General features: G+C 39.6%; 1 protein-coding gene across 3 annotated transcripts; it reads right to left on the bottom strand.

Annotated features, from left to right (window-relative positions):
• Positions 1–2,121: 2,121 nt before the first annotated feature.
• Positions 2,122–27,669, bottom strand: LOC114462819 (msx2-interacting protein). Of its 3 annotated transcripts, none has more exons than XM_028445858.1 (15): positions 27,384–27,669; positions 25,582–25,896; positions 18,408–18,881; positions 18,129–18,283; positions 17,723–17,923; positions 13,256–13,407; positions 13,039–13,164; positions 11,948–12,061; positions 11,745–11,858; positions 11,564–11,664; positions 4,212–11,370; positions 3,847–3,915; positions 3,562–3,756; positions 3,325–3,483; positions 2,122–2,580 (listed from the first exon to the last, which is right to left on the bottom strand). In XM_028445858.1, exons 1-15 carry the CDS (start codon positions 27,464–27,466, stop codon positions 2,449–2,451), a joined length of 9,549 nt encoding a protein of 3,182 aa, XP_028301659.1. In that variant the 5' UTR covers positions 27,467–27,669; the 3' UTR covers positions 2,122–2,448. The 3 variants fall into 3 exon arrangements, with proteins under 3 accessions (XP_028301659.1, XP_028301658.1, XP_028301660.1); XM_028445857.1 differs by having other exon boundaries at positions 18,408–18,884; XM_028445859.1 differs by lacking the exons at positions 25,582–25,896; positions 27,384–27,669 and adding an exon at positions 23,938–24,528 and having other exon boundaries at positions 18,408–18,884.
• Positions 27,670–27,950: the final 281 nt, after the last annotated feature.

The raw sequence follows: 27,950 nt of genomic DNA on the forward strand, positions 1-27,950 counted from the left end.
ATGAACCCAGAGCCACATTGAATACATTGATGCATTTAGACTACTTCATAAAAATTAGTTTGTTTTATACAATTTTCAATGCGCAGAACTGGCAACAAATATTCCAATTATCTACGAAATCTTGTCTGGACTAAATGCCTGATCTGTCCAAAAACACTAACATGGCAAATCCTTGACATTTGTAACCATTTACCAGTTCTGTGCATGTCAACAGTCCAGCAATAAAACTCTACATCCCATCACACAGCATGTCTACTGCTGGAGTTGATGGAGCATTCAGTGGAGGAAATAAATATTTGATCCCCTGCTGATTCCGTAAGTTTGAATTATTAGAAGTGAGCAGGCTATAATATTTATGGTACTTTTATATAAACACACATAATAAAAGTTCAGCAAAACAGTATATTACTGTAAGTTATAAATTAATAAGCATTTGATCAAAGGAAATAAATATTTGATCCCCAAGCCAAACATGAATTAGTACTTGGTGGAGTGACCCTTGTTGACAAACAGAAGTCAGATGATTCTTGTACTTGGTCACAAGGTTTGCACAGGAGTGATTTTGGTCCACTCCTCTTTACAGAACAATAAAATGCTCTTGCTAAAAATGTGATTGATGTGTTAATTTCATCATGCGTTATGAGCTTTCTACCACTAGGGGCATTGCTGCTGTGGACTATTAGAGCAGGGGTTCCCAACCTTGGGGTCGGGGGTCGTCAGATTTAAGATATTTTGTTTTTTTTAAAATTTGAGCCAATTTTTGCTTATTGTTTTACAACTACACCAAACTTGCCATATGTTAACCTATTTTCATCACTTTTTCTTGCCATATTTTTTCTCCTTTTAATGGATTTTTGCTACATTACTCCCATTTTTGCAACGTCATCAAATTTCAATAGAAAATAGAATATCCTTTTATTGTCCTTGTACAGGGTACAACGAAATTTGAGTACAACTCCAAGGTGCCAGTTTTCTGCTCATGTTTTCCACTTTCAAGACATTTCTAGCATTTAGAAACCCTTTCCACCACTTTTCATACCTAATGTCACTTATGTTGACCCATTATTGTCACTTTTAACCTCTTCGCAATATTTCATTTTAACCACATTCACGAGTTGTCATGCCCATTATTTACCCGTTTTAAAATAAGTGTTCCTTGTTTTTTACACTTGGAACGTTTTTTTTCCACTTCTTTTGTCTTTTTTTGGCCACTCTAATTTGCAACTTTTAACCAGGAGGTTGTCAGCTGAAAATGTTGAGAACCACTATTAGAGGACTTCTAATAAGCCAGGTGAGGATGAAAGATAAAATTTAAAGGCATTTTCATGACTCTGGATTTTACAAAGTTTCAACCTGCATTAGTAAGCACAGTTATTAGTTTTAGGGTTCACTCAAACTAAAAACGAGCTTGGGGTAATTTTGGAATAGTTGACGTCATTTGTATATGGAAACAAGAAAAGACTCAATTCCCTCAGCAAAAAAGTGTCATTTTTTAGGCAAACAGTTCACTACATTTGAGTGTAAAGGACAGCTGAAACATTAAAGATAACCTTGTTTTCTGAATGTTTATTTAATTTTATTTGAGTTACAAAATATGAAGTGCCATCAGCCGACTCCTCGGCAGAGATGGCCAACTTTCTTGATGTACAAATATTTACATCCAAAATGTACGACTTCAACCATCTTACAAGTTCCCTCTGCTTCAGGAAATCTTAAAGTTCTAGTCTCCACGAGTCATCCAAGTCCCACTGACATCCAAGTATTTAAAATATTTACAAGGTCATGTATTAAAAAACTCCAAAATAATCATATGTCCTGTTAAAAGAAGATAGAGGCAGAAGCATGAGGAGTGACGACCTCAGCAGTGGGGACAATAAAATAAAAATTTTAAAAAGCCGGTGGAATGAATGCTGTCCACCATAGAGTCTCTATAGTTTTACAAGATACCCCCTTTTGTCCTGTAAACGAAGTCTGGGCGAAGAAGTCTGTATATAAAATATTTAGATTCTCACTGAAACGTCTCTTCAGTCGCTGTGTTAAAACTCTATGATCCACTTGTGTGAAGAAACAATAATCAAAACCATAAAACAGGTCAAAAGAATCAAGCCACGCAGACAGTAATTAGTGTTCAAACATCTTGATTTTGTTTTCTTCAGAGCAACTCCGGACATTAAAATAAAACTCCAATAAATAGAATACAGCAGAGAAATGGTCAAGTAAAACTCACTCTGGCTTGGTCCATCCCTGAGTTTTTTGGAGGACAAATATACCAGACTGGAGTGACAAAAAAAGAAAGAAGAAAAATGCTGGTGGACAAAACCGATGATAGGATACATCCGCCACATTCCCATGACGTCCTGAAAAAAAGAACATCCCCACTTCCCATGTGGTTTCCTGAGGCTTCCTATCACTTAGATCCATCATTGCGGCAGCTCCCAGCAGTACGAGTTACACTGAAGTGATGACGATCATGAGATGGGGCGAGATGCTGGAAATCCTGTTGAGCAGGTCTGGGGCAAGCTGTGATAAGTGGCTCTCCGAAAACTGGCAAGGTGGGAAAATATGCAGCACGTAGGCAGGCTGAAAGAGCAAAAAAAGCAACAACGGAAAAAAATCACTCATCTGTGCTGCAGGCAAAACAAATAAGTTAAGGACGACAACGGTAGTAAAAGCATAAGCGGAATCGTCAGGCAAGCTAACAAACGATTCCTTGGAATTGGAATACTGGGAGCCGGTACTCAGAAAGAACCGGTTTTCAATTCCCATCCCTAGTCTTATCCAAGGGTCACATTATCATAATTTATATCAGCATGTACAATAATGAACAGGGTTGGGGTTGATTATAATTAAAATTGCATAATTGATAATTACAATTATGGCGTAATTATAATTGTAAAAATCTGTTTCTGTCATGATTGTAATTAAATTAGTTTACACAAAAAATATTAAAACCTATATTTTCATTGATTAGAAAGCCTAACAAGGAAACCAAGAGAAGGGGAAGAAATTAGCTGATATACTGTATATGGACCGGTTATCATTAGAGATGCTAATAACAAGCAAACACAAGAGATAGGTTAACTTTTATTATTATTGCAATTGACTTTCTGAGGATACTTTTTTTTTTTTTTTTTAAATTGAATTGTAATTGGAAAAAATGGTGGTCACTTTTAATTGACCTGTTCTTGTTTTGGGGGTCATTTTGTATTTTTTTGTTGTAATTTTATATAATTTTGAAACACTGAGGCACAAGTTGGCCAAGTCTGCTCTTGCCATTGATTTTTAAATTGAAAACCCCACATTTGGTTTAATCCACTATCTTACCTGATTTGAACCTGGGTTTGGGACATTGCTGATACCAGCAGCCAGCTTTGCCTGTAGGTAGTTGATAAATGCTGCCTTTAGGGCTTGAGTTTGATTGAGGACATCGTCTTGATCTCTTCCACAAGGCAAAGCCAGGAGAAGACAGTAGTCACTGTCTCCCTGCAAAAGAGCAAATATTTAATCAGGCATAGAGGCGTCTCATAAACGCTAATCATTGCTGAAAGAAAAAACCCATACTGTCATTCTTCTGGCTACACTCTCCAGTTGTGGAGCTTCTAGTCTCATTCTCTGAACAATCCGGAGCAGAGCACCTCCCTCTTGAAGAGGAAGCGATCGATGAGCTAAGACCTTATTTCCACAAACAAAATGCAGCTGGACAGCAGCGGTGTCGTTCTTCAGTGCCAAAAGGCCTTGCCACACGATTGGGTATTTCTTTGTGAATAGAAAAGAAAAGGATGTAAAGCATTCAAAATTAAGTCACACAATAAGTAGACTTAAAGAGTGATTGTAGCTTTTTCTTACAGTGAGCAACTGCACCATATTCACCGGCTGAGTCACTTTCCCTTCTGGTTTTACTTGAAGGTCAGCACCCTTAGGATAAAAAACGACAGAAATGCTTTATGTCAGGAACATTTAAAAAAAAAAAAAAAAAAATTGCTAGCCAAAAATAATTTGGTCTGGTTAAATAACATGGCTAAAATCTAAGTCTTTAAGAAATTATCCATCTAGGATAGGTAGATCAAATTTTTTTGGAAAATACTTTCCCAAAATAAACAAGTAAAAAAAACAATTTAGCATTGAATAAAATATTCAAAAGTACTTTAACAATTTTAAAGACATACACTTATTTAAAAGTTAGGCTCAGATATCCATAAAGATCAATTTACCATAGGCTGAGAGACATTAACTGGTGGCTGGTTAAGTCCAACAGGTATATCCTCTGGTATTTGAGAATGCATGCCTCTTGTGTTTGAATACATTCCCGAATATGAGCCACTTGGTCCTGGTGGAATTAGCTGAACTCTTTGGGGCGATGCTATTGCCCCCACAGACTGTCTTATTCCCATCATTCCATCTTTAGGTAGAGGTGAGTGAGACCTCTTTATCTCCAGAGGCTTTGTTATCTCTTTCTCAGACACACCTTTTGCCAGGATAGGTGCTCTTGGAGATAAAGAAGGGGGAAGAGTCTCTTGAATGTGTCCAGAATGACATTCTGGGGTCAAATGATCTCCCTGAGAATGCATAACCAAACGCACATCTCGTTTTGCCATGTAGGTTTCCAACTGAACACTTCCACGCAAAGAACCACGAGGGTCTGATTGCAGACTCTCCAATTTCAGCTGTGTGGCAGATGGTCTCCCTGTCTGCTGGAGGTGCCTTGAATCATCATGATCCCCTTCATGGCCTCTCAAAGAACCAGGGTTGACCTTAAGAATCTTGTCTCGACCGGTCTGGGGTGACGTAGGCCGTGGCTGCATAGGACCTGACCATGGGGAGCCGAGAGGTTCGCCATGTATTCCATAGCTCATAACAGACAGAGGGGGAGTATTGACTCGAACGTCTCCTTGGACAAGATGTCCCACTGGAATAGATTGTGTGCCACAATGAGGTGACATTCGTCCCAGGCCTCCAGGGACACTGTGAGGTGGCATAATAACTGACTGTTCTGATGGGTGTACACCCGTAATGAACTGCTGCATGGCAGGAATACCAGATGATAACATTACTGGAAGGCCTTTAGGTGATGAGGAACCAATGGGCGAGGACACTTTGGTGAATGGAGCATGTGGATGTCCTGACTTGCGTGGAGATCGTGGTTCCTGTTTGACTCCACTGAGATGAGGTGCTCTTTCTCCAGTTCCAGTCACATAACCAATATGGTTTCCAGGGGGTGAGGGCAAATGTGGACTTAATGCAGGACTTACAGCAGAGGTCCATGGAGGTTTGGTCCCATCTGTCACATGAGAATCAGCACACTCTATTTTCTTTTGATGCTTGAGTGACATATAATCTTGATGGTAACTCATTACTTGCTGGTTACCCTGTGTGAGACGCTTCACTACCCCTTGAGGTCCAGTCTGGTAAGGAGAATCAATTTTCTCTAATCCACTTTCTTGCTTAATCGATGATAATGCTAGTGGTTTATTAGGATGTCCTTGATCTGACTGTGACATGGGCACTTTTTGGAGTCCTGACTGAGAATGACCATACAGTTCCTGTTTAATCTGAGGCATTGACACCAACGGCTGGGACTCCATATCTCCTGCGGTTGCTTGTGGAATTTGACTTATCTTTGCACTAATCCGTTGGGGCCCTTCAATTTTCTGGCCTGAGTGGCTTAATACAACCACACCTTCAGATGTATTTACTCTTAAGCCGGGACAAGATCCAGTCCCTAAAGCGGGACCCTCAACGATAAAACGAGTAGCATTTGTCCCATCATCACTTATAGAAGACGTATGATATGGTGCCACATCTTCTTTAATGGGCCTGTATGTTGATTTTGGCAGTGTCATCTCTACAGAGGGATTTCCAACAGACACGTTTAATTTGTCCTCAGGTTCAGGAGGGTTGCAAACTCTACTAATAACAGAGGTTGCAGTGGAAGCAATAACTGAGATTACAGACTTTGTCTCAGGTGATGTTGGTGTGGCTGGAGGTCTCACAACTGGTGTTACTGAGGGAACTAGTAGTTTACCATCAGGCATTCCTGACTTGTTGGAAACAAAAGCTGACGGCTGAGTTTTACATTCAGTTAAGCTCCGGTCTTGAAAGTTAGGGAGGGTGGTGTGAGGGAGGCTACTGCCAGGCAGGGCTAAAGATTTGTGTTTCAGAAGAATCTGCCTCAAGTCACTTGTGCCAAGATTGACGTTCAAATTTTCTGAGTCTGAGGCTAATTGTTGGTTTTCTTTTGCTCCAACCAATACCACTGGTGAAGAGGTGTGGCTTACTTCCAGAGGCTGGTGATGCCAATCTGATGGTGAAACAGGATTTTTGTTCGACTGAATGGGTCTAGTATTTGGCATGTTTGTTAGTGGAGACAGAGTAGGAGAGGCACTTTCAGGGGGCAACTGTTTAAACTTGGGGCATATTGAACTTAAATCTGGGTAAAAAGATTTAAGATGTGGACTTTGTTTTTCAGAAGATGGCTCTGCTTTTATATCTGTACTTTTGGTGGCAAATAAATCTGGTTCTTGCTTCCAAGAAGTAGGGGTAATGACAGCAGCAGTTGCTGCTGGAGGCGATGTCTCGGAACCAACTTTTCCATCAGACATAGTGCTATGGTGCACTGTCCCTTCCTCAATTTGCGGTTCCAACTTTATTTGCTTATGGCTTTTAGGCCGCCTAGGCTTCTTTTTGGGTGGGTTAAGGGAACCAGATTCATCCTGAATGGGAGGAGCACTTGTTTCAGGCTCTTCTTTGACAGGCTGATTTAAGTCTCGCAGGTCAGGTTCCGAACCACTTTCTGCATTAAGTGCAGGTGCTTGGGTTAAAGAAACATTAATATCTTCAGCAGTTATTGAGTCGATGGCAGCCATGAGTTCTGTCTCACTTGCAGGATTAGATGGTTTCTCTTCCTCTTGCTCACTTTTAATCTCAGCAGGCTTTACAGGTGATACTGATGGTTCAGTTGAAAATGTTGGATTTGTAAATTTGGCAATGTTCTCAACGGCTTGTTCCAACTCTAGTTCTTTTGAAATTAGATTTTGGGATGTTTCCATGGGCTCTTCTTTTTCCAAAGTAGGATTTTCCATTCCCTCATTGTTGTAGCTTTCTTGACATTTGACATCATCCTTAAGGCTTTCGGTTTTGATTTTTTTTGTTGAATCCTCCGGAGTCCCAAGTTCCTCTTCTCCTAGCTGAAGAAGATCCTTCACCTCAGTAACATTCAGTCTAATTTTAAGGTTTTTAAGGACAGGAGACTTGTTTTTTGGAAATTTGCTTTTTCCTTTAATAACCCTGTCACCAGACCTTTCTTGTATTATTAAGGAATCTGCCTCTTTGTCATTTGATTTAGTCTCGCTGGTTTTATCTTTATTCAATTCTATATTTTGTTTGCCTTTTTCCTCCTTCTCTTGGTCTGATTTATTTATTAGATCATCGTATGATTTTGATGATACATGGACAGTCAAAGTATCCTCATCTGTAAAATCTCTTTTTTCATCATCATTGGCCATCTCATATTTCTCATCCTTTTTTGTTGATCCTTGGATAGCAGATGTGGGATTTGTCAAACTTTTTGAAACATGGGGTGTTTTCCCCTTGGACAATCTTAGAACGCGATCACAATTGTCTGCATCCTTTAAATCTGTCTCTGTGATTTCCATTTTAGATTTATCCGTTTTAGCATTTGAACCTTCATCACCTTGTTTACGGTGCTTGGGGGGGCGTCCTCGTTTAACAACAGGGGCTGGTGCTGGTGGATCTAGCTCAGCATTAGGTTGTGAAGCATCTTTGTCAGGACCTCGCTTTCGAGCAGAGCGTGGCGACTCCATAATTTCCTTTCCAGAACGAGCAACCTCATCTTCCACTGGAGTGGCATAAACAGATTTAACATTTCTTCGTCTTGCTCGGCTCAAAGGTAAGCTGTGATCTGGAACATCAGGTTCGGCTCCATGAAGTGGAGATTTTCCTGTCGACTTTGATTCAGCTCTTGGCGATGAGCCACGTTTGAGTTTCTCCTTGTCAATTCGCTCGCTTTTGCGTGTAGCTGGTTTCTCAGGACCAGAAGTTGACAGAGAAAGAACCAAAGGAAATTGAGTACCAAGCAGTCGATTTTTCTTACTTTTAATTTCTTTAATTCTGTTCTCTTTTAGGGATGCGTTTGGGTCCTCACTTGCTTCATTGTCATTTGGCATCTGAACTTCACTAACTTGAAGATCCCTCTCAGGCTCTGCCATTCCTTTACAAGTGGACTGAGGGTCTTCTTTGATAACATCCTCATCCTCTATGAAAATGTCAGCCATTGGACTACTGGCTTCTGGTACTTCAGGTTGAGATATTTCAGAGTCAAGCTCTGGTTCTGAACTGCAGATTAAACTTTCATTAGAATGTTGAAGGCATGGTGGCTCAGTAGCAGGTGGCTTTACAGCCTCCAATGTTGTATCCTTTTTTTCTTCAGGAACTTTGACTCTTATCTCTGAATTATTAGGTTCGTATGTTGCTACAGGTGCATGTTCAGATATCAATGGCATGGCAGGAAGGGAGGTGTGCACAAGAACAGGTTCATTTTCTTTGACTTCTTTTATAAGGGTCACAGGTGCATGGACATCAAAGACTTGTTGCACAAGAACCCCTTTTTCTCCAGAGGCTATTTCTTTGTCTTGGGTTACTGAAGGAGCAATTGATGTTTTACTAACCATTGCCTCTACAGAACTAATTGGTTTAGTTACTAACTCTGTGATTTCATCCATTTCAGTAGATTGCAAAACCTGTTGCTCTTTAACAGGGACTTTGTATTTGAAATCTGTGAGTACCGTTTCTCCTTTTTCCTCTTGCACCTGTTGATTTTTATTTTTCTGTTGTAATTTAGTTAGCTCAAGAAAGCGATTATAGAAAAGAACGACGGGCCCCGTTTCAAGTTCACCATCAGCCGTCCCATGCAGACCAGGCTGTTGGTTTAGTGTATGCTCATGTTCTTCATATTTGCGTTCTAGATGTTGAAGTCTTCTGGAGTCCAATTCAAAAACAGCACTGTGCAGGAAGCGGGAAGCAAAAAGCTCCCTGCGTTCCTGCTCCTCTGACTTTGGCTCCTCCTTCCTATCATCAAGTTTGTCTTCAGATCCACTTCGAATCTTTTTCTTCTTCATGTACCAGGGTGGTGTTGGTCTTGGTGTTGATTCTACTTTTTCAGTGTCTTTTCTGTTACGGAGACTCGCAAAGGCAGAATCATAATCTAAAAATGACCAGTTGTCTTCTCTGGAAGAAGAAAGCGATTTTGCCCGCTCAAGGAGAGCCTTTGTGTCAGGAGTGATATTCTGATCGAGGGCAAATGAGTAGAATTTGTTCCTTTCAAGATTGGGAAGTTTAGAGTCTGAAAACCTCTCAACTTTTGGCCTTTCACGAAAAGGCATTGATGTGGAGGGCACGGGAGAGTGGAGTTTACTCTCTCTGTCCTCTTCAGAGTCAGATCGAACCTCCCCAGGCTCCAAGTCTTGCCAAATGCCATATTCCAAACGCTTTTGGTTTTGAACAGGTTTACTTCTAGAATAGTTAGGCAACAAGTCTTGTTTAACTCTCCTCTCCCATCTCTTTTGGTGCTCCTCTTCAATGCTGAGGGAAGAAGTGTTTGTCTTGGTTACCGGGGAAGTATGATTCTTTTTGACTAACAGCTGAAGATCTGGATTCATTTTATTGTCACTTCGAGTTGACTCCTTCTGAGAAGCATCTAAAAGGTCATCGTCTGTACGGTGAGAAAAATGTTGATGTCCTGGAGAAGAGCTGTTGTTCCAGTCAGGATCTTCACTTTTGTGTCTAAAGCTTCTGTAGAAACGCTCTCTCTTTATTCCCAAATCAGCATCAAACTGATCAGGTTTTTTAAGTTTGTGAGAAGGAAAATTGTCTGTGACATCTTCTGGTGGCTTTCCAACCTCATGCACAAGACTGCGATGCTCCAAGTCCTCTGCTTCTCTTCCGTGTAGAATACCTGTTTTGTCAGATTTGTCTGACTCTCTTTGTTGCAGCAAACGTCTACTTTGCTCCATCTGCTTCCGATAACTCTGGGAAAGATCAATATCAACAGGGTCTTCTTTGTTCTTGGTACTTTTGCTGGTTTCAAGGTTTTGACTTGATTTGAACACATGGTGACCCAGTTCTCTTGCACTGCTTTGATCTGCACTACTGTCTTGGGAAAAACTCCTAGATGAGACATGTCCTTGATGTCGTTTTGACTCAACTAAGTCCAGAGGGCTTTCCAATTTTTCTCGTTGTCCTTTATTATCGTCTTGTCCATCTTTTAGAGCACCACCTTTGTCAGATTTAGGTCTTGAATCTCTTCGCTGTGAATCCTTGTGCTTGTTAATGTCTGATTCTTTTGAATAGGTGGCAGTTAAACTTAAGTCTGATGACTGATTCCTATCATCTTCCTCGTGCCTGCTTCTCTTCTGACGTATAGCTCTTCCACTTGAATCAGCGAAGCGTCTTTTTCTTGCAGCAAGGCGATCTGAATCCACCGATAACTCTTTTTCTTCAGATGCAGTATCAGACTTTAAAAGTTTTTTAGGCCGATTTCTTCCCTCTAAATCATTATCACCTTTACCTGGTTCAGACCGCTCAGTTTTTACAGCATCCTGATGAGCGACAAATGATTGATTATCTGTTGAACTTTCAGTTTCCCCTTTACATTTCTGCCTCTCAAGAGAATCTTGGTCCAACCCCCTACACCTTCCAGAGCCTCCATCAAAACTGGCTTCTATTTCTCCTTCAGCTTGTTGACTTAATGGGGACTCTCCCTTTACTTTTCTTGATTTGACTTTATCAGTTTTTTCTTTATCGCCTTTCTCTTTTCGTTTGACACGTTTGGTTTTCTCAGCCCCTTGTCCACGTTCTGCTTGACTATTCTTGTCACTCTTTGTGGCATGTTCTAACGGGGCTTTCTCAGACTTCTCAAATTCTGTTGGTGACACTGAGCTCACACTGCCACTTCTCTCAGAGGACTGACTGTAAACACGACGTTCAGAGTCTCTCGGCGCACGATCAGAAGGTGAGGGTGACACTGTTGGAGTAATAGGGCGCCTTGAATGGGAGGGGCTCCACCGGCTACGATCAGCCTCAAAGCGCTCTCGCTCCTTTTCTCTTTCCCTCTGGATGTATGTGTACTTTCGAATGTCTTGTTCAAAGGGGTCTCTATAATCCCTGTAATCTCTTGGATCTTCAAAACGTGGGTCGAAATGATCCCCCTGAAAATGCTCAAGGTCCGGAAAGCGGTCTCTGCTTCTTGCAGCATATTCTCGTCTTGCATCCTCTGGAAAAAGGCCAGGCGTTCGTATATTTTCATAGAAGGCTCTTTCTGCAGTAAATTCATGATATGGAGGCCTGCGATCTTCTCTGTTGTGTGCAAAAACAGGAAAAAAAAGAAATGACATTGTTACATTTATTTCACAATTTATATAGTTTTAAAAATGAATAGAAATCGACAGGAAAACACTGAAATTGAATCAATACTTTAAGTTTGAGAATTCTACATTAAATGACTATCAAAATTCAATAAATAAATCTGATAAAAGTATGGAGAACCAACCGTCGTTCCGTTGGAATTTCATAGAGGTCTCTAATATCTTGACCAGATGCTTGCATCGATCTGTAGAATGCCAGCTGACTTTCTTGGCTTGCAAAATCCACCTAATCCAAAGGATATGTACAAAATGAGAAAGGAATATACTACAACAAATTAATGCTCAAAAGAATATTTAGAACTTTACCTTTATCTTATTACCACTAATTTTCCAGCCTTTGGTCTCCCTTACAGCAACCTGAGCAAAATCTGTGTTGTTGTACAGTACGAGAGCCATCCCTTTTAATCTATCAAAAACCACCTTCAAACAGAGATAAATGGACAAATCATCATTTCAATCATCATTGAAAGTGTTAAAAATGTTAAAGGAATGAATGAGCTCTAACACACCTTAACAACATGTCCGTAACGGCAAAAGTGCCTCGTAAGGTATTGCTCTGTAATGCCAGTTGACAGACCATCCAACCAAACGCATGTTGTGGGCATACTCTTCCCAAATCCAAGCTTTAAGAGAACAAACAAATGTTGGCAAATGTTAGACAATGGGTATACGAAGTGAATGACAACAGTCCAGCTTGTTCTAGGTTTCAAAAAAACTCCAATAAACCTGAATGTTATCTTCACCACAATCAGGAGTTGGAACCAGTGGTAATTTTGTCCACAATACCTTTAATGAAAACTTTTTGTCAATTACTTTCTATGGAGTGACCAATATGTGCTGAGAACATAAATTTAAGAAAAAAAATGACAAAAATTAAAACAAAATCTCTATTCATGATCAACTGACGAGTAAAATGTGACATAAATGATGATAATGGCCTGCCGGACAAGTTGGTCTACAACCAACCAATGATGTTGGTAACACCAGCAGAGTCAGAACAGGCAAGAGTCAGGCAGTTAACGAGAAATCCTCATTAGGTTGACAATCAAGACATTTATTGCACACAGTGCCCTCTGACCGCATACAGCCATGTATGGCAAAGCCATTCAATGACAAAGAATTAAGGTTTGATTTTAATAACGCTCCACCAAGCTTACCTCTGACACCAGTTTTTTGGTATTTGTTTCAAATTTACAAGTTGGCCCCTTCTTAAATCAACAAATAGCTGAACTGTCTGAATGTGTTGCACTTTTTCCTAACAGGCCTTAGACTGGTTTTATTAAACAAGAGTAATATAGCACATACTTAGTTACAGTTCTGACTTGCTTAGTTCTTACAGTGTAACAAAACTGTCAAATCACAAAAATCACTCAAAAGAGACTTAAAACAAGACTAAAACTAACACTGATTTCAACAGGCTAAAATTAAAGTAAACTACCTAAATTCAGTCTTTGGTGAATGCCTGAAAACTAAAAGAAAATTTAAATTATTGTCAAATTTACACTGGTTACAACAGTTGCCCTCTGGAACTAGAAAGACACCACTGCATTATAGAGTAAAATACATACAAGAACTGAAATGTGCAAACATTTTTTGTTACCTTTAGTCTGTTGCTCCCCAAATATTCTCCATCCATCTTCTTAATTGCCTTGCATACACTAGCAATATCAGAGTATTGAACAAAGGCATACTGGGGAATGCCATTTATCTTTTTGATGTCAATGTCCTTGAGGCAGAAAGTTACCACAATTAGGAAAAGGTAGTTTTTGTTGGAACTTGGATTGAATTCAAGTGAAACCTGACAAGTGTCAACTCACCACAATTTCACCAAAGCGCTGGAAAATATCCAAGAGCTGTTGATAACTGGTGGTCTTTTCAAGGTTTCCAATAAACAATGTTCGTGTAGCCTTTGGGTGAAACTCATCGATCCGCCCATCCAAGGGCCTGAATTCATTCTCGCTCTCCGTTTCTGAAGGACAGACAAGAGAAACAAACTTAGAAGCCTCACACTTAACATTCACATACAAAGGTAAAGAAAAAAGGCGTTTGAGGATTTCTTCAATGATCTCAAATAAGGCTGCAATGATTAGTTGTGGTGTAACAATATATCGATAAATTAATAAACGATCCAATTAAATCGATGCACAATGAAAACGTCGATAAACATTATCTTTAAGATATGTCTTTATTTTGAAATTCACATAGCACGTCTGTACATTCGTACCACCATTTCCTGCGCAGGGATGGTGGCATAACGTAGCAAATGCCACGTGACAACAAAGCCTTGCAACCCCTGCCACCCCAATTTGTACACAGTACTATGTGGCCGCCGACCAGTATTGCCCCGCTGCCGCTTCCTGAATGTGGAGCCAACCGCTATAAAACACCAACGAAGAAGACGCGGAAGTATTCCGAGAGCAGCACTGAAACTGCATTGTTTACATTGTTGCTTGGCAAAGCGAAGAGTCAAGGAGATAAAGCCACGCGAGGAAAGATATAAAAATGATTTAAGTACATATCAGGAAATGAAAAAATAATGAAAGCGCAGCGCTATAGTCGTGATGCTGATTGTAAGACGATGAGAATTGGGTTGAAGAAGGTTGTTTTGCACCCACGTGAGTGCACAGACACGCAAACTGAGATCTGATACTTTCAGTATTTGGTCCATGGTTGTAAATGGGTTGATAAGAAAGTGCGATTAATCGTCATCCACAATATATCATCAAAACCATTCTCACCGGTAAGAATATGTAATCCCACAATAGAAACGATAAATGCCTGTCGGAAATTAGCAAGGGCCACGGACCATTTGTCCCTCAATTTAGCCAAGAATGTCCCTAAAAACTTTGTTCCACAGGCCAAAATTGCCCACAAGTTTGTTGTCAACAAATTAGTATTCTCTGGAGCTAAGTGCTGTTCACGGCAGCTCCACTGCAGAGCCTCTGCGGTGTGCATCGCCCCTCAGCACTCACACAAACAGCGGTGCTCGTCACGGCTACCTCCGTCAGATCCACCCAAAGTTCCACAAACACGGGGACAGAGATGAACCTGTAGCAATGAGTATGAAATGGAAACTCAATTAAAGCTAACTATGCTAAGCTAACCCACCGACACACAGACTGGGCTAAGAGCTAATGCTAACCGAAGGAATAGACCAAGTAAAACTAGTCATCAAACCACAGAAAGCCACTGATTTGTTTATGGTTATATTTAACACTTGTATGGAAGGATAAAAGCTAACATGTCACACATTGTCTGAAATAAATGTTAGTATAAATGCTAATGTCTATTTTGTAATTACTGTATATTTAATGTGTTTAATGTAACTATTGAGATCATTACACCAAAATATACTGAATGATGAAATCATTAAATTTGATCTGGTTTAATTATAGGAAATAATTTAATTACAGGAAATTGTTGGCCAAAATATCACATAGGAGTGAGCTAACCAACATTAATATCTCGTGAATCTTTTATTTCTACATGCAGATTTGATGGTCAGCCAACATTTTGGTATTCAAATAGTTATTACATCTATCTCATATGTTTGTGTGTCGAAAAATAATGGAAGAAGCTTGTTTGATAAATAATTAACTTCACTTATTAGTGAAATACTTTATTTTCTACCGTTTATTCTGAACAGTAAACCTCTTTCATTTATCATCAACTGTGTGCTTTGAATAATATTAATCTCTAAGGAATCTGTGATCAGGCTTAATGTCCGTGTAAAGCAGAAATACATTTGTGTTATGATTGTCACACCACAGAAACATCTCATTGACCACTGAACCAAATTTGAAAGATGAAAAAAATTACAAAGTAAAAAAAAAAATTAGCTCTCAAAATCATGGAAAAACAAGCACTTCTCTCTGCTCTGAAAGGCTAGGGGTGTGTCAAAGGCCCTTAAACCACACCCACGCATGGGAAGGGCGCCACCTGCTGCTGCGTAAGAACAACCCCGGTGGCTCGGCGGTCGCTCCCTTCCGGGGGTTTCCAGGTCTCACCCCTTCGACCCCCAATGGCAGACAGTGGGAACCATCGGTTCGTCTGGCCTCCTCCACAGGGTCCTACGGCGGTCCCTCTCTACTCGCATCTCCCTACCCTCCGTGTCTGGGTGCGGAGGGGCACCACTTTCCCTCCCGCCTGTCCTGACAATGCCTACACAAGTCGGGCACCACTGCCAGTGGACCCTTGGTTTATCCGCGCTGCCCGTGTTACGCCAAATGTATTTATACGCTTCAGCAGCAAGGTCGAGTTCATGCTAATGATGGCTCAATGACGTAACGCGGCAATGATTTCTGACCCGCTCATTAAATCCTGAACACAGAAATTTGAAACAGTTTGTGAAGCCAAGATCCACAACGCGGCTGGAAATCCTCTCCCCATCTCCGCCATGACCCCTACCCCCTTTCCCCGAGAAAATGAAAAAAATTTCCGTGAACCCCATTGAACTTGGAAAAAGAATACAAAATTACTAGGAAAGGTATATTCATCATTACAAACCAAATTAACTAATACATCCATGATACATAAACAAATTTCCACCTCTAAATATAAAAGATTTATATATTTTCCCTTAATTTTTAAGTTTAAAACTAAAACTAAATTAAAATGTAAATTACAGTTTTCTTCAATCAAATTTGTATCAGTTGAATCATCTGTGTGAATAAAATAAGACAGAATATCCATGAACTTATTGATCAAACTTAGTTCAGGTGTGAGCCATCACTGATCATGGATTAGTACCAGGCCATCCACCTGGCAAACCCTTGGTCCTCTTAGAACTAGTAGACTCGGGAACCAGATCGGGCTCAACCGCTCCGGCAGAGCTATACTTGAGTACATTTTCTTTAGACTTGCCTTGTTGGACAAGTTAGAATAATGATGTTTGGTATTTATCTTTACTCGCACATTGCGCAAATTGTTTTTTCCATTCGCACATTTGTTTTTTTGAGTGCAATCGCGAGTGAAATGCTCACACCGCAGAGCCCAGATAAACATTTGGTATACAATATTTACTAGAATCCATCAATAAGAAATTGTTCTCTACACAACAAACTAGATCGCTTTCTCATTTATAATGTGATCGACAAATCCTTGCTCGGTATTGGCAGATGATCTATAATCTGCTCTAAAAATCCTAATCAGAGCACAATAACAATAACCAAATACTGCAACAATATTAACAGTAACAAATAGGTTTTACACCGTCAGGATTTTTGGGCTGATCACCAATCAGTGAGTTTTAAAAAACGATAACCAAGCCGATCATATGAATTCAGGTTGTTTTTTTTAGGTAATGACTGAATTCCTTCATTACTACTTGATAGAGATTCACGGAAAATCAAATGGTACTGTTTTTTGGGACCTAAACGCAGCCTTGTGACTGTGAGGGAGTGGAAGAGTTGAAGAATTTCCAAAACATTTGATGTCAGAATGTGTGTGGGTGCGTGGCCCTTTAACTGCGAATTAATGCCCTAGTCGCTCGACCATGTGCAGAGTGAGGGAGCAAGTGTGACCGGAGAAGATCGATTATAAGCGCTGTCGTTTTTGAGTGATTGCCAAAATAAACGCTGCAGCTCTTGAATTAAACTGGAGTCCTATGTCATACTCAATGACTGCTGTGAAACAACTACAAGAGAGTTGGAGATGAAGCTGCGGAGGCAGACCACACTGGAACTGCGTAATGCCTCCACGAGCATTAGTAATAGGAGCAAATACATATTTCCTGACTGTGGCATCGCAAAAGCTGCTGTTGCTTATAGTCCATGCACACACACACACAGGCGCTAACAGCAGACGCTGTCCCCGCTTTCAGGGTCAGTAAACTGGGGAAGAAATCTGGTGCTCAGCTCGACATTTTTGCCGTTTACTCATAGGTTTTCACCTTTGTGCACAAATACAAGTGAAATAAAGCCGTGTCATGTAAAGCAAAAAACTCGTGGGTGTAAATGAGACGGATAAAACAAAGCAATGGGAGCATCAACAGAAAGTTTCATCACAACAATGTCATTGATCGGATCTACAAATTAAGACATTACAGCCGATCACATTAATTACATAAAATGCAAATTATCGGCCGATTTGATACAGCCAATCAGATCAGTGTAAAGCCTAGTAACAAATGGCAACAATAACTAAATATTACCAACATGTGTGAGCACATTTGTTTTTTATGTTGTGCTGCCGTCTTGTTCTTTTTTGCACTGCAGCACTTTGAGATTGATTAAAATGTAATGTGCAATACAATTAAAAATTATCATTATTTATTATTGACTCACCAGGCCCATTCCAGGCAGTGACTTCAATGAGCATTCCAAAAAACAGCTTTCCCTTGGATACACTCAGGGCTTTTTCTTGATCCTCCTGCTGTCTGAAGAAGACTAAACCGTAACGATCTTCTGACGCCCCATGAATCTGCACTGAAGTCACCTTTCCATGTTTCTTGAATTCATGGAAGAGTCCATCTTTTAAACTGGTATCTGTAGATGAAAATCAAATTACAAAAAAATGCATTGTCAAAGCCAATTCTCTCATCAGCAGGTTAAAAAAAAAAAAACTGATTGAAAAACAATTTATCACACATACTAGAAGGATTAAAGAAAATGAAATAATCCAAAGATTTATTAACTATTTAACTGCAATTGAGAAATTGAGGTGTTTTACAAAGCTTTTGAAATTTTTCACCTGTGGAGCGCACTGGCAGATTTTGCACTTTTATTCCAAAGCTTCTGCGAGGCTCCTCAGGGTCAACCACCAGAGAAAACTGAGGAGGTGCATGTGCAGCTGATGACTGAACAGATCGCGCTCGGGATCCATCACTTGAACTGCTGTTGGAGTCACTGTTATTCAGGAAAAACATTTTTTTAAAGGATTTAAACATACCTAAGGATGCTGATTAGCCTAAAAGGGCAGCATTTTTTAAAAGTTTCATTATACAAAAAAAACAAAAAAAAAACATCACACCTGCCACTCCCAGTGCTGCTGGTGCTGCTGACAGAATCCGAACTGGAAGATCTGCTGCAAGTTTGAGATCTTGGACCTCTCCCAGGAGACAATGGGGCTCTTTTAGGGGAATTGGGAGTTTTGGGGGTTTGTCCTGTAGTCCGTTGAGGGGACGGTTGTCTTGACTGTGAGGAATGAGATGATCTGCTCCGACGGTGATGATATGTTTTATCAACACGTCGCCCTCTGTCATCTCTGTAAAGGTCACGCCTCGTAGTGTTAGTGAGAGTAAAAGGGTCTCTGATTCTAGAGTCAAAATGTGGGTCCGATGCCTCAAAAGTTGCACTGATAGCACTGCTCCCAGGGCCAGCGGTCGCAAAAACAGAGCGATCACGATAATAGTCAGCATTGTAGTGACGCTGTCTGTCAAATGTGCCACTGCGGTCATGGTGTCCATAGGGGCTGTGATCATAAGCACGCTCACGGCTTTCTGAACTACTGTGAATTAAAAACAGAAGGAGAAAAAAGTGTTACAAGGAATTTTACACAAAGCAATCAGATATTTCTGACAATTCCCTTACATTGTGGGGAAAATTATATATAATTATATAGAGTTATATATATTTTCTTGGAAAATTGCTAAATCATTGGAATGCGGCAATACAGCGGTGCATTCATTAGCTCGGAAAATACGGAATATCTGCCACTATTTTTCTTTCTTAAAGTAGTTTCTCTAAAAACACCAGATATTCTGGACTGTATGTCTCACCGGTATATAGGTCACCTTTGAAGCTCTGGGCTATAAGTCGCATGTCCAGATGTTAGGCTGCTTCGAATTGGCTCAGTGCAATGCTCATTTGCAGCTTTTTAAGGCAACAGCATGCAGGGTCACTATTGGCTGAAGAAGGTGCCAATGATCTATCAACTCAGACAATTAGAGAATGGGGGCGAGCTCTGGTTGATGAACAGCGTTTTACTGTATACCAATTAATTTCTACAAACATACACAAAATCATGCACCTACTCACTTCTCAATACATAATTTTCAGCTTTTTTTTAATTTTTACTGTAATCGGCCTGCTGCTAGCCTGCTACGCTAACTGTTAGCTCTACTTTACCAGGCAGAAACCAGAGTCTGCTTTTTTGTTCTGCTTTAGTGAAATCTGACAACAACAAAAAAAAACTTTATGTGGTGCTTTAGATACTTCTTGCTAGTTAAAGTATTATTTTCAAATATCTACTCTTTCCCTAATCAGATGTCACTAGAGGTTAATAATAGGAGTGTGACGATATCTCAATACGGCAATATATCGCAATATTTTTTTCACACAATCGATTATCGATATGTTCGCGCTATCGATTTAAAAAAAAATAAAAAATTAATAATTTTCCAAAACCTTTTCAGCTTTTTCACTAAAATGTGCAGGTAGGTCTTCTCAGAAATGTCACTCTTTGTTTAAGGAACCAATATATTGTTTGCTCGAATATTGCACAAAAATGGTGTAACTGGTAAGAAAGACCCTACTTTTTGTTTACACAAAGCACAATTGGAGATAGTCATTCGTTTACATTGTATTGGTATGTTGACATTTATTTAGAGAAATGTTGCAATAAAATAGTGTTACTGTTCATAGGACGCTTTCAATTTATTGTCTTTCACTCAACCTTTTTTTTCTTATGTCATAAATTATCGCAGATTGATTTCTGACCAATATATCAATAATCGCAATATCGTCATATCGTGAGATAATCAATATCGTGAGCTTTGTATTGCGTATTGTATCGTGAGGGACCCAGAGGTTCCCACTCCTAGTTAATAATAATCTTTCCAAAATCGTGAAAAACATGCTTATATGCTTACTGAAGTTACTTTTTCCCATTAATTTAATATATATATATATACAGTGCAGAAATGCACCGAAACAACCAATCACTGTTATCATGTAAGATTTTGCAACACTATTTGCTACGCTTGAAAAAGCTAGATATTAGAATTTAGACAAAGGCTGAACGATTAACAGTATTTGCAATTATATCGCAATATGTAGTGATGCACTAAAATTCTGGGTAACGAAAAATTGTTTATGGAAAACAGCAGATCGACACAGTATGTTGAGATGACGCACGCGCTTCTCTGAAAATGGACCAACTTGTCTGTGGACTCATAACGGCTGTTTTCAATATATCTGAGCACTGAAGGATTTTCTGAGCAGAGTTGACGGGGCATGTAAGTGTGTTTTATGTTTCTGTGTCATTTAGACACTGTAGCTACATGTAGCTGCGCTGAATGGCAGCATGTCAGCAGTAAAAATTGGTTTCAGTTCGTCAGCACACGTTCCACAAAAATGCTCTTTACTACATCAGGACGGTAGTTGGTTCATGTTACATTAAAGATCATTACTTGGATGGGATTAAAGCAGCGCACACAAGAAATGATGCACAGAGTATGTGTGTCTTGGAGATGCACATGTTCTCTGACTTCATTGCACTTTGTGTTTTAATAAGAGAACATATCTCATTTGACTTTCTTTCAGAAGCTTAGTCAGTCATAGGCTGCATGGCTCGAGACTGCGACCAAAACGGTCGCATATGCGAGTATATTTTCAGTGTGTGCGAGTGAAAATTCTCTCTTCTCTCTCAGGGTAGCAGTAAAAACGTGCCGAGCGCAGTGATAAAGCGTATACGCTCATCAGCATGAAGGGACCAGAACTGATGGACTATGATACCAGGCCAGATTTACAGCTGTGGTTCTCCCAGAGCAGTGGTCTGCAACCTGCGGTTCTGGGGCCTAATGTGTCCCTTTGACTCTTTTGCAATTGCTCCCTATAGCTTTAAAAAAACAAATAACTATTGAAATAAAGTTTTTTTTTTTTTTTTTTTTTTTACAGAGGCTAATGACAAATAAAATCAAGATATAACAAATTGTTAACCTAAAATAAATCACGTTGTACAATGACTCAGCACCTTCCTACTTCACCTCCTGCAACATCTACAGACCATCAACTTTCCTTACACCTGTGGCTAACCTTAAGTTTTAAATCAGTGGTAAGATAATTTAACTAACAAAAACATTATTGTGGAAGAAAATCGAGAAAACGCAAGATACTGCTTTATTTAATTGATATCATTTTTTTAAAATTTTATTTTAAGTTTCCATTTACATGATCAATATAAATCAAATCAAACATTATTCTATATAATGTTATTGAATTTAATTCACTGTATTATCTTCATTGAGAAGGTATTTTTTCCGCTCCAGGAGGACTTTAATCCAGGTAAGTTTAGGCAAAATGGTTCCTTGACCAGGGGAAGAGGGTTAGGAGACCCCACTATAGGAGCTGGACCCTCTGAATTTAATTCCATGGGGTGAAGCAATGCAGATGCTAAGTTTGTTATGCTACTGTTAAGTTAATTCAAGCACAGCATTTCTGCAAAATAAAAAAACAGAATACATGCAACCTGTTATGCTTTGTTATGTCTTCTTTTATTATATAAAATAAATGACCTGTTATTTCAGCCACTGCTGGTTGCAGAAAAACTTAATATTGTCACTAAAACCTGAAATAATTTTGCAAATATCTCAAGTCATTGTCAATCTTTACTACATACAGTATGCCAGTTAAGTCAACTATTCATCAGCATGCATGGCTTTGCTGTAACCCCCCATACATTAAATGTATGGGGGGGTGTTAAGATTTTAATTTATTGTGCATTGTTGGCATGTACGGGGTAGCCCCTCTTTCCCAGAGGAAGAGGAGTGTACCTCATTCCTAGGGTAGGGTCAGAATTGGGGCCACTAGAAGTAGTACTCGTGGCTCAGAGCCAAATCCAAGCTAATGGAAGAAGCACTGTTTCTTCCAATGGCACAGGACCTCCCATGCTTTGAGGCAAAACAATATGCATATTGCTTGGTCCATTCCTGCTGTTTGTCATTTTCACCACTAATTCACTAATGTCAGAATGTGAGTAATGATGCATTCATCAACCTGACTGACGGGTGTACCAGGAGTATTTAGTTGGTTTACAACTGTAGTTGAAGTAACCTATAAGAAAGTGCAACTTAGGTGTAATAAATCTGATGTTATTGATATTGTAGTAGAGATTGATTTATTGCTTTTGCTCGTTGAAAAACACACAAACCTTGAAAAAACGTCTGCATATTAAATCGCAATATCGAGGAAAGAAATTTATTATTTTCCAAATACGTTCAGCCTTAGGTTAAACTAGTGATGACCGATCTCGTTTTTTAGGGCCAATACCGATAAGCAGTCAAAGAGACCGATAACTGATATTTGGAGCCGATATTAATTTACAGTAAAAGTATTTTGAAAGATACAAACTCAGCATTTCAGATTTACAATATGGTAATGGTGCAGTCACTTGTTGCAGCTTCTCATGTAGCCTACACACACACAGAAGCGTATTTTCTGCAGCGAACTTCTCAAATCTGCTCTGAGTAGCTTGTTTCAACAAACCACTGGAGGGAGTGCAAGCGGGCAACGTTGCTGCTTACATTTATAAAACGTCATTGGGCTCATTGTAATGTTACCAGTAGTTGGGTTGTAGAGGACTGGGATATTTATTACAATTTTGGGAGAGTCTGTTGGTTTATACGTACTATATCTGCTTAGGAAACTATCTCCTCTGTGTGTAAGCGCTGCATGCAGCTTTAACTACTGATTGGCTGTTACCTGAGCCATGGCTTTGCGCCTAACCAATCAGAAGGTGTTGTGGATGGGACAATGCTAAAGACAGTAGTGACTGCAAACAGATCAGCGCATTGCATCTGAGCCACAATAAGGGAATTTTAAATTAATCTTGTAATGGCCTCAGCTTAAACCACACGGTTTATGGTGATAAATATTGTGGAAGTGCACAATATTGCCTAAAAATGGTGGTGAGAGTTTAGTACATGTCATACAGCTATTTCCGTTTCAGAAGGTGAAGTATGTCATATTGCGTCATATTATGCCATTTGGCGTGAGAATTGACATTTTCATCTCTTTGACCACCAGTTTACAGATACAAATTGCAATTTCCACTTGATTTGAGTTTGAAAAGAATAAACAATTTATCAATAATCATTATAATATTGTCATAAACTAAATATTTCAATTTATGTATAAAAAAGTGAACTCCATATATTCCGTAATGACTGAATATCGGAAGCCCTAAAGACACCAACTTTGCATTATTACAAATAGCTTTTTCCCTAGAATCTGCACCATTTATTGCTGTCATTAGCGAGTAGTTTTTTGGGAGGGCCGGGGAAATAAGATAATGTCATCATCGAGCCCAATGTGCTACAAACTGACAATGCAATGTGGAAATGACAAAAGCTAGCAAGTCCCTGTATACAATTTTACTGTGCTTTCAATGTTTTCACTAAATTGACCGTCCAACATATCTTCAGAATTTCAATGAAATAGTTTAACAAATAAAATTAACTTGTTGATTCTTTTACATTTCATCAATCTTAAATCTTTAAAAGCAAAGTGAGAAAAAAAACAAAACATTTTTGAGCAATAAGAAAAGTGTCAGAAATACCAACCTTTTGAGAATGGAAGTTACTGAAACTAATCCAAACATTCTCTAGCTCAGAGTTTGAGAGCCGAACAAAAAACAAGGGGGAGTGATTGACAAAAAAAAAAAAAAAAAAAAAGGAAAAAAGTAATGTACTCGACTTCGGAAAAACAATTCTCTTCAATTGTACTGCACGATTTCTTGATATCCTGAGGCAGATTGAGCAGATTGCTGATGTATAATCCATAGTTGGGGTTTTTAATTCTGTCCCCACTTGGGAAAAACCCAAACAAAAAGAGACAAATGTGGCTATAGATGAAAAATAAAATAAATAAATAAATAAATGCCCCTGAATGAATTTAATGAAATACTACTATTCAGCAGGTTCCGGGCAGACTACTCAGCGTGAATAAAAAAATAAATCCAGCTCGATCAGTCTTGGCTTGCACTTTAAGGAAATATGTCCAACAAAATATATAACTTTGTTGAAAAATAATCCAATTGTAAAAATGTACATCTCTGAAACTAAACTTATGGTTTTTTAAAAGTGAATTGCACAAGCTCATGGACAATAATAATTCCTCGATAGGTAGATCGATTCAAATGTGTTCATTTGAAGGTTTCTTGTTCTTGTGCCAATGTAAAATTACCTGAGAACAAGTTTTCGGCTTGCTTTGTTGTATTCGAAAGGCTCTTCTGACTTGCAGTCTTAAGACAGCTACATCCACACTCAAGTATTCCACATAAAGAGCTAAACCTATAAAACTAGAATCCATACGAGTATATCCGGCAAAAAGTGTCAATGCGTACTTCCAGGAGGTTACATCCCAACTATGCATGGTCTGTGTGTCTTCATGGCCATCAGTCATCGAATAAGAATTGGTCCTCTTTGTTGGTGGGTTGACAGGCTGTCCTCAGCGTTCTTGTGAAGTCTTCATGATATTACTTCCACTTTTGGAACAATAGGCATTCATAATGCCTATTGAGCATAAAATTATCCTTAATGGATTTAGATAACCTGTGACGTATGCATTAGACCAGTCAGTTGGTGGTGTGGAATACCTCTAATGTACCTCCATCCAGTGGGTCAGAATTTAAATCCCGAACAGTAAGTATCCACACGTGGAAAAAATGTTGAAATAGTAGTCCACGATGTTGTTATGAAAAAATAAAAAATAGCACACAGCGAAGAGTGTGTTGGGAAACCAAACCTCAGTAGAGTCTTGAGAAAAATTAGGATCCAAACAAGAGACTTTTTTTTTCTTTATTTTTTTACTTCCAGCATCAGGAGCTTCCACATAGTAAAAAAGGTTAAATCCCAAGTTTCAGAGGAAAAATTATTAGAATGTATCCAAAAGCTCCCCATGGTAGTTTCCCACAAATGTAATAAATCCAAAACACACAAGGATATTCCTCACAGATGTCATATCCAAAACAGCTGTCAGACCGTGAAATATAGATACTTTACCAAATGATAATGTGCTGCTAATTTACCAAGATCCAATGGGCATGGCGAGTCAGTTACGATGAAGAGTGGAACAATCCCTAGATTACCTTGGTGAAACCCAATGAGGCTTCATTCCCCCATGAATATCCCCTCTATGTGTTTAGGTTTAATATACAACGGGACTTAGATCCCCTTTGATTTTAAGAGGGCGCTTTGTCCACTTACCCATCTATTCTCCGTTCATAACGTCCCTCTCTGGTGTGAAGGGAGACAGGTGGACCAAACACTGGACCAACTGTTCCCCTTGAGAATCCCGTAACTTCTCGACTGCTCGAAGGGGAGCCATCTTCAAGGCCTCGGACAGCACTGGGGACTGACCCCGGTTCATTATAGTCAGTCCGAAGGTCCCTGTCCCCCATCTTGTTAACAGCATTGTGAGCCTTCTGTGCACTTTTGATATCCACAAAATCCACAAACGCTGCAACACCCCCTTCCGTGCCTCGCTTTCGCAATACTTTAACACTCTCAACACGGCCATACCTAGAAGAAGGGACAAAGAGAAAACAATATTTAAACACTAAGATGCAAAAAGAGTTTTAAGGTAGCCACTTTTGTTAAAAAAAAAAAAAAAAAAAGCAAACTGTCCTTTTATGCTACCTCAAATCGGTAAATAAAGCCAGCTGCTGTTATTTTTGTCCTGATAAAAAAGGTAAGACATATTCTAACCTTAGAGAAATATTTGTAGAAAAGTTGTTGAGTTTGCAAACAAAACCCTGAGACATCTTTCTGAGACTAACCTTTATGATGAGCAACAAACAAACGTCTATGCGCCATCAACTGCAGATGTTTGGTTTACATTGATGCCTTAGAACAATGTAAAAACGAATGATGGAATGGACATACCAGTACCACAGTGGACACAACTCAAATGCACTTATTGTTTAAGGTTTTAACTATTACATTAGTACAGTAGCAGCTTTAAAGGTGTTTAATGTGGGTCAACATGGTTAGTCAACGAAATATCAAAGCGATCAGCAGAAGCCTCTGAAGAAAATAGATGTAAGTAAATTTCCTGGAAAAACAGTTGCCTAAATAACGGAAACTTTAACACTTTATAGTAACATCTTTCATCAAATCTTGATTAATAGCATCTGATCCACATGCTGGCAGCTCAAACATCATGGTAGCTATCAAAACTATCTGTCCCAAATGTCCAGTGAGTGTTTCATAAGAGAACCAGGGACACTGAAATAGTTAGTACATATACCAGTTTTGTGTCTTTGCAACATTTACCACAGCACACCACAGATTTCTAACACGATTTCTATGTATTCTGTACCAGGAGTACGCCTAAATTGCTAGGTTTGAGGTAATGGGGCTTTAGTTCCACTAGTATTGGTCACTATGAGATCAAACTGTGTTCTATGCGACCGAGACGTACGGCGTATTGCACAAAGAAAGCAAAAAAGACGTAATAATCTCTAAAGATTCGTGCCGTTTCAGTGAATGACGTCCGCTTAGTGATCAACCTGTAGTCTTAACGTACACAACGTCACTTGGTTGGATTGCTGTAATGATATATCGTCATTCAGCAGTCTGCTAACATTTGGTCAGCAGCAGCCCGGGGAATCCTAATAATTTCATATTTCGGTGCTAGCTGTGAGCTTTAAATGTGTGTGTTGATAAGGCAGCATAGGCCACTGCAGCCTGTGACCCGCTGCCCTGCTAACGCTAGCTACCCTTTGACTTGCACTGATCACGACTTCCCACAAAATGGTCGGTAGGGTGGCTCGGTGTGCTAGTGAGCGCTGCTAACTGCTTGTTAGCGTTAGCAAAAGTTAGCTAAATACTATGACCGCGCAACGTTATAATGGTGTGGTGGTATCTCCGTATGCCCAGCTGCCAATAGCAGAAGCCCTGTTGTATAGAGCGTGATTTGAGAAAAAGAAACGGGCTGAAGCTAAAAGTTAAACATGCTACCCCGTTAGCCCCCGAGCGTAACGCGGGCTCTAGTTTGCGTAACGTACCGTTTAAAATGCTCTACAATCTTCTCCTCCCGGACGTGTTCAGGTAAGTTCCCCACCCAAAGGTGTCTGGTCTCCCGAACCATCGTGGGCCTTAAATCCTCCTTCGACACGCATATGATCTCTCACGTCTCTGATCCCTGTTGGTCGGAGGTCCGCCTGAACAAAATGTACGCCGATGTATTTGGTGAAGGTTCAGGCCGTCCACAGCCCGCTGCTGTCCGTTTAGCCTCAGCTGCTGCTGTACGATCCCCGAGCGGGGGCGCGCCTCGTGCTCGTTCACAACAGAGGGTACGCGCTGGACGCCGCGCGCTCGCAGAGAAGACCATTGAAAGAAACACATAGCAAACTTGAAAATTGTAACACACTTGGAAGTCATACGTTCACAAAGGAAGGGGAGCTGTGTTCGATTTAATTTAATTTAATTTATTTTTGAACATGTAAAAAAAAAAAAAAAACAATGCATAAAACGAATGCTCCAAAACAAGTGCATTTCCAAAAAAAAAAAAAAAAAAATCAAAAACACAAAGATTTCAATGAAACATTTACCCGTTCATAAAAGAAGTAAGA

Source organism: Gouania willdenowi, chromosome 5, assembly GCF_900634775.1.
Source record: "Gouania willdenowi chromosome 5, fGouWil2.1, whole genome shotgun sequence".
Classification (NCBI taxonomy): Eukaryota; Metazoa; Chordata; class Actinopteri; order Blenniiformes; family Gobiesocidae; genus Gouania; species Gouania willdenowi.

Excerpts from the sequence above, each read along its gene's own strand:
- LOC114462819 (XM_028445857.1), bottom strand. The coding sequence starts at position 27,466 with ATGGTTCGGGAGACCAGACACCTTTGGGTGGGGAACTTACCTGAACAC. Across the intron at positions 18,885-25,581 it reads TATGAACGGAGAATAGATGG|TAGTTCAGAAAGCCGTGAGC; the intron begins GTAAGTGGACAA and ends TTTAATTCACAG. Across the intron at positions 3,484-3,561 it reads GTGTAGCCAGAAGAATGACA|GGAGACAGTGACTACTGTCT; the intron begins GTATGGGTTTTT and ends GCTCTTTTGCAG.